The sequence below is a fragment of the Porites lutea genome, chromosome 2 (genome assembly GCF_958299795.1).
Source record: "Porites lutea chromosome 2, jaPorLute2.1, whole genome shotgun sequence".
NCBI lineage: Eukaryota > Metazoa > Cnidaria > Anthozoa > Scleractinia > Poritidae > Porites > Porites lutea.
In genome coordinates this window covers 33,683,406-33,689,405 of record NC_133202.1, presented here as the reverse complement: position 1 = coordinate 33,689,405, position 6,000 = coordinate 33,683,406, and the positions used below count along the sequence as shown (strand labels likewise).

The 6,000-nt window shown below is 38.5% G+C and overlaps 2 protein-coding genes across 2 annotated transcripts in view; one reads left to right on the top strand and one right to left on the bottom strand.

The window, feature by feature from the left end:
- Positions 1 to 364, bottom strand: part of LOC140926892 (C-signal-like) — an 819-nt gene extending 455 nt beyond the window's left edge. Inside the window, exon 1 of the mRNA XM_073376570.1 lies at positions 1 to 364. This exon is cut by the window's left edge and continues 455 nt beyond it. Within this exon, the coding sequence (XP_073232671.1) occupies positions 1 to 364 (364 nt within the window).
- Positions 365 to 704: 340 nt separating this feature from the next.
- On the top strand, positions 705 to 5,777 carry LOC140926891 (proteasome subunit beta type-5-like). The gene is made up of 7 exons (XM_073376568.1): positions 705 to 870; positions 2,364 to 2,508; positions 3,540 to 3,651; positions 4,130 to 4,229; positions 4,500 to 4,529; positions 4,687 to 4,891; positions 5,609 to 5,777. The coding sequence occupies exons 1-7, from the start codon at positions 715 to 717 to the stop codon at positions 5,701 to 5,703; spliced, it is 843 nt and encodes a 280-aa protein (XP_073232669.1). The 5' UTR covers positions 705 to 714; the 3' UTR covers positions 5,704 to 5,777.
- The last annotated feature ends 223 nt before the right edge of the window (positions 5,778 to 6,000 follow it).

The window sequence follows — 6,000 nt, the reverse complement described above, 5'->3', positions numbered from 1 at the left end:
AAACGTCGATCATGCTTCGCGCTGTGACTGCATCTAAATTTGCTCTGTCCATGACACCAGCATTATTAATTAGAAGATTCAAACCATGGCCTTCAAGCTTCTTTTCTACTTGTGATACTACATGGCCAATGGCTTGGAAATTAGTCACATCAAATTCGATCAGATGAAGATTCGTATGTGCTGCTTCTAGCTTTTTTAATTCAGAAGCTTTTTCCAGAGATCGACAAGTCGCAAAGATATTGTTCGGAGGAGCGCTTAGGTTAAGGATTTGCTTAACTAGTTCTAAACCGATCCCTCGGTTGCAGCCTGTAATAAAAATGGACTTGAAAGGCCAAGATGTCTGTGAAGCTTCCACGGCCGCCATGTTTATAGTCTGCTTAGTGTCGTCACGCAACGCTCCTCCCCACAAGTGGGAAGGAGCCTCGCGTGACGACACTAAAAACGGCTGTGTCCATGTTGTCTTTAATAAGTGGCCTTCCATATTTCAGCAGTGAGGGGTGAGTCACGGCCGACTATCTAATAAAAAATAGAAAAACGAAAAAAAGAAAGACAGTTAATTCACAAATGTATGTTCTCCGTAGAATAGAATTATCCGAACTACCCAGATAGATGTACCTAATTTGTGGTCATCCTCAACTTACCCTTCCCCTATAGTCAACTTTAATGTGTAACGCATGGACACTCTAGTTTGCAAAGGATTTCGGGATTGTCAAAATGGCGGCGCATGCAGTAGCAAGAAGCTATGGAAATCTCTCTTTGAATGACATTTTTGGAGAAAGAAAGAAGGCTTCATTCGATGATCATCTTGCTAAAGATATTTCAGCAAACTTTTGGAACGAGGGTCGATTTGCTGTTCCTCCCGGGACAGACGTAAGTTGTATTCAAAGAAATGTTAAAATTGCTTAGTCACTGCAAAATGATGAGCTGTTGTTAAGATTTTATTTTCCTTCAAAAGGATTACCTTTTCTCTTTATAATCCTTTTAATACTGTGGGCGATTCGCTGTAGTAAAGGAAACAGTTCAAGAATGGTAGGTCAGACTAAGTTATTTAAAATTTTCCACGTGTTTGTGAACAAACATGTAAGGTTGAATTGTCAAACAGGCTGTAATAAGTCGATGACCTGTTCCCAACCCATGTTTTCTATGAAAAAGTTAGATCTTCTAGTCGTCCAAGAGCAATAGTTAGGCACCACTGGCCACTGGCCACCAGGCACTGCCAGAGCACAGCTTTGTTGATCATCAAAAATTATGTAGACAGTAAATCAATGTTACTCAATATTTGTGGTATTTGTGAATCAACAGGTTAATTTGTGGATAAAAGTTGATATACACAACATTCTCAACTGACTATCAAAATCATTGACGAAAATTGAGTCCAATCGAACTTGTGTTCCATGAGCTGTTTTGTCTTTTCAGAATCAGTCAATATCAATAATGACAAGAAATTATTGATTTCTATCTACCGTAAATCCTCTATTATGCCCCCCTCTCAAATATTCCCCCTCCTTCTAATAAGCCCCCTCTTTTCAGGGGAAGAAAGTTAATAAGCCCTCCTATCTATTACGACCCCCCTTCCCACCTTATTATTCTTCACTAATAAAATAATGATAGACTGTATTAATCAATCACAACTCTAAAACTTTGTGTGGACTGATCCAGGATGGTTTATTTACCAACTGGAAGTTTCGATTTAATTCTGATCCTCGGCTGTATGACTTAAAACTTCTTATACTTGAGCTTTTCCACTTTGTATTCTTGTTCTTTGTAGAGAAACGATACCATTGTAGTTTTTAAATTAAATAAGCCTCCTTCCGTCTCATATAAGGCCTTCGTCTCTATGAAGCCCCCCGCCTCAAATGGACTTGAAATAAATAAGCCCCCAGGGGGATTAATAGTGGATTTACAGTATTTCCAATGTTTTCAATTGATCTTTATTGAATTCACTTGACCACAATTGACTTTTGTCTTTCAAAACTATTGACATGTCATTCCCCGCGTCAAAGTATTGGTATTTGTTGTGTTATTAAACATTTTTAAGAAAAGGGGTAAAACTTCCATACAACCACATACCTTTTTACAATAGAGCCTCCTATTGTCATCTTGGATGAAGAAGAGAGAAGGAGGCTCTGTGTGAATGACATAAAACCTTTGAGGTCGCCTCAGCCCAAACTTGTGGTCCAGTCAAGCTTGTTTTCTCTCACTAAACTGTTTTTTTTTTGGGTACCCGTCACTAGAAAGTTAAGAACAGAATTCGCTACCCAATGGCAAAACCCACTATCCCAGGCTATCAGACATGACTATCTTTGCACTTTGTATCACTACTTTATAACCAACGTTAGACTGATTTCAACATTATCTTTCAGCCTGTAGAGTTTTTAAGACCTTTTGCTAATGGTGAACGTGATGTCAAAATCCATTTCGACCATGGGACAACTACTCTGGCTTTCAAATTTCAACATGGTGTGATTGTGGCAGTTGATTCAAGAGCAACAGCAGGATCCTATATTGGTAGGTCTATTTTTCTACAGATTAGTCAGTTATCTGCGTGCAGAGTACTAACTTATCTATAGGTTGTGCTGATTTCCAAAATTAAATCTGGCTAAATGTAATTTAGGCAAGGTTAAACGCGAGACAACGCTGGCCAGCGGTTTCCTTCATTAATCGTATGTGGGGCAGCCTCGGGGTTTAGCAGGGCCTTAGTGATTTTACACTCATGTTGCTTTTGCGTGCAGTAGTTATAGTTGTTTTTTGCCCCCAACCCTCTCTCCTGTCTGGATGCTGTTTTGGTAAGTATCTGCGCCTCTTTTCACTGAGGTTCTCTTTGTGACGGGTACCTGGTGGGTGCCGATCTCAGGGTTGTCATGGTTACCTTCTAAGATCACTTGCGGCCCCCTTCCATTTCTTCAGGCACCTTCCCCACACCCATCTATTGTTGATGGGTTTAACTGTTTTGTAGGCACAAAGCCAATGAGGGCACAGATAGTGAGTACAATGTAAAACTATAATAAACACAGTAATAATATTGGTAATGTTCCTTTTGCTTAAAATATATAAGCTAATTCTAACCAAACAACCAGATGTTTTAAGGTCACAGCTGCCTTATAGTTGAGTCAATTCAACGTGGCTTTTTACAGGGAAATGAAATATTTTGGAATTACATTACAATAATTTATTTGATTTTGTAGAATGGTAAAAAAAATTAGTGCTACACGTAAACTAAAAGAAATACCAAAGGTTTCATGAGCATGGTCCTACCATAGCATTTTGTCCACAGTTTGAAGTCAACAGTATTGTTTAAAATAGAAGGCAGCCAGCACAAAATGACCGCCTACTTCCTGATTTTGGTCAGTTACACTGCAGTGCTGATTCTCCAATTCTTTGGCGAAAGATTGGAAAACCATCTGCCTACCTACTTCAACAACAACAAAACCACCTTCTTTAAAACTTTTTTACAACCCTTGTCAAAGAACATTTCAATTCTTTCTAAGTAAGCAGTAGAAGGTAGAGTATTCACACATATTAACTTTTCTTTTATGCAGCATCACAGACAGTGAAGAAGGTAATTGAAATCAATCCATATCTACTTGGAACTATGGCTGGTGGAGCTGCTGACTGTTCCTTCTGGGAAAGACTGCTGGCCAAACAGTGCAGGTTAGTGTAGGTTTCAACTTTCTTTCAGGAATTGGAAATTATACTCACAACATTGAAATAATTACACTGTTATTGTAAATGTGAGCAAATTTACAGGCATGTCCTAGGCTACTGAACAGATTTATTGCTTTTGCTCTCATGAAAGGTCATGTGAGAAAATATGAAAATTTCAAATGTTAATTTGTGAAGTCCTTGGAAAAAAATGAAATTAATGCACATAGCTTCCATAGTTACATAGTTTGAAAGAAAGGGAAATATAATTTGAACCAAGGTTACAGTTGAAGAATCGTGGAAGCTTTGCTAAGGAGTAACCTTTGGACTCAGATGTGATGGACTGGACCACACAATATGAATCCAATAGCTTCCTTTTTGTCTTTATGGACTAAGTTGACTAATTTTTTTTCCCTTGAAAAGGTGTGCTTGAAGAGATTGGAACTTGTTCTTGATTACAATACCGTACTTTGTTTGTTTGTTTTAGAATTTATGAGCTGCGAAACAAGGAGAGAATATCAGTGGCAGCTGCTTCAAAACTCCTTGCAAACATGGTGTACAACTACAAAGGCATGGGGCTGTCTATGGTAAGAGCACTCCCCTGGTTTACAAATTTTATCTCACTTTTTGCAATCGGTTGACACCTCTCCACAAATGTTAGATTCAGTTTTTATAATGTTAGGCAACTTCATACTAAGTTTTTTAAATGAAGTACCTAACAGACTTGGTTCCATCAGCTAATTAGGGAATTGCTGCTCTCAGAGGCTATACTTATTAGCTTAGTTTCTTCCGTTACATTAGTGTTTCTGTTTCTGACTTAAAGCAATTTAATTAACATGGCTTCATTTTTTTTTCAGGGAACTATGATATGTGGCTGGGATAAAAGAGTGAGTAACTGTTTGTGAATTCATCTTGAAGTTACATGGTTTGCTTCCCTTGACTCTTGGTTCTAATATTGTTCTTTTCTGTTAAATTTGGGTCACAAAATTTGAACCAGGGATAAAATTGAACCACACGTTTTACACTAATGTTTGGATCTTTAAGGGTCCAGGGCTGTACTATGTGGACAGTGATGGCACACGCTTGTCAAATGATATGTTTTCTGTTGGGTCTGGTTCAACCTATGCTTATGGTGTGATGGACAGTGGCTACAAGTATGAGTTGTCTGTTGAAGAAGCTTATGAATTGGGTAAGAGAGCCATCTACCATGCCACTCACAGGGATGCCTACAGTGGAGGAGTTGTCAACTGTAAGTATGGCGTGAAGAGGTACTAAGAAGTAGAGGCAAGGCTCAGATTTAAAATGAGTTGCTCTACTCCTCCCAACACTCATGTTACAGGAACAAATTCTTAAAATGTTTTGAGCAAGTAGCACCGTTGTCAGAAAGTTTTGAAGTAAATGGCAGAGTTGTCAAAGTAAGTGGCCAGTCCAGGGATATTGTATTAAGAAAATGCCATTTGTAAAGAAATGCCAAGCAGAGTAGCCGGTTGATACTAACCAAGTAGGTAGTGATTTTCGCCGGCAGCCAGCTACTTTTGATAACCCTGCAAACAGGCAATATCAACTGGCAGGTTGCTCATAGTATGACCTGTTTGAAGCACTCATTTTATCACACATTTTAGGCAATTTTTTTTCCTTTGCTTGAGCCTCGAAAAGGATGTTGTACATCCCACTTCTGCAAGGGATAGCTTCTCTCCAACGGTTACACTGAATACAATTTTCTGACTCTTTGCAGATAGGGGCCAAGCCCCAGTTAAAGTAAAATGTATGGAACAGGATCCCTTGGCACCTACAGTTATATTGGGGTTCCACTGTCTTTTTTTCTTCTAGTAAATGGCCTAAGCCCGCCTTGGTGACAATGAGTTCCTCCCTCATGGATTTGAATCCCATGAAGGGCTTAGACTTTTTTTCATAAGCAAGACAAAGATAACATGTTGCTCAAGCGTTTTACTGTTTTTTATTACAGTGTATCACATGAGGCAAGATGGCTGGATAAAAGTTTCTCAAACGGATGTCGCTAAGCTGCATTACCAGTACCAAGAAGAGAAGCAAAACTTATAGACTGAAAATCTGAACGTTTGCCCTAATAAGATATGTGCTGTAGAAAGGTTCAATAAAATTTTTGTGTTGCATGATTTTGTCACATTCACTCAGTCTATACTAAGGTGCTAGTTACCGATGCCTGTTTGTTTACTGTCACAATCTGCCTTTTATAATTTTGTCCTTTGACGATTATTATTCCACTTTATTTTACTTTCAAATATACTCGCAGAACACTAGCAAATTCAAGCCAATCTTAACATTCATTCTAAGAAAAGAAATGAAATAAAACCTTATGAAGGACTGCTCTAGTTCTAG

Excerpts from the sequence above, each read along its gene's own strand:
- LOC140926891 (XM_073376568.1), top strand. The coding sequence starts at position 715 with ATGGCGGCGCATGCAGTAGCAAGAAGCTATGGAAATCTCTCTTTGAAT. Across the intron at positions 2,509-3,539 it reads AACAGCAGGATCCTATATTG|CATCACAGACAGTGAAGAAG; the intron begins GTAGGTCTATTT and ends TCTTTTATGCAG. Across the intron at positions 4,892-5,608 it reads CAGTGGAGGAGTTGTCAACT|TGTATCACATGAGGCAAGAT; the intron begins GTAAGTATGGCG and ends TTTTTATTACAG.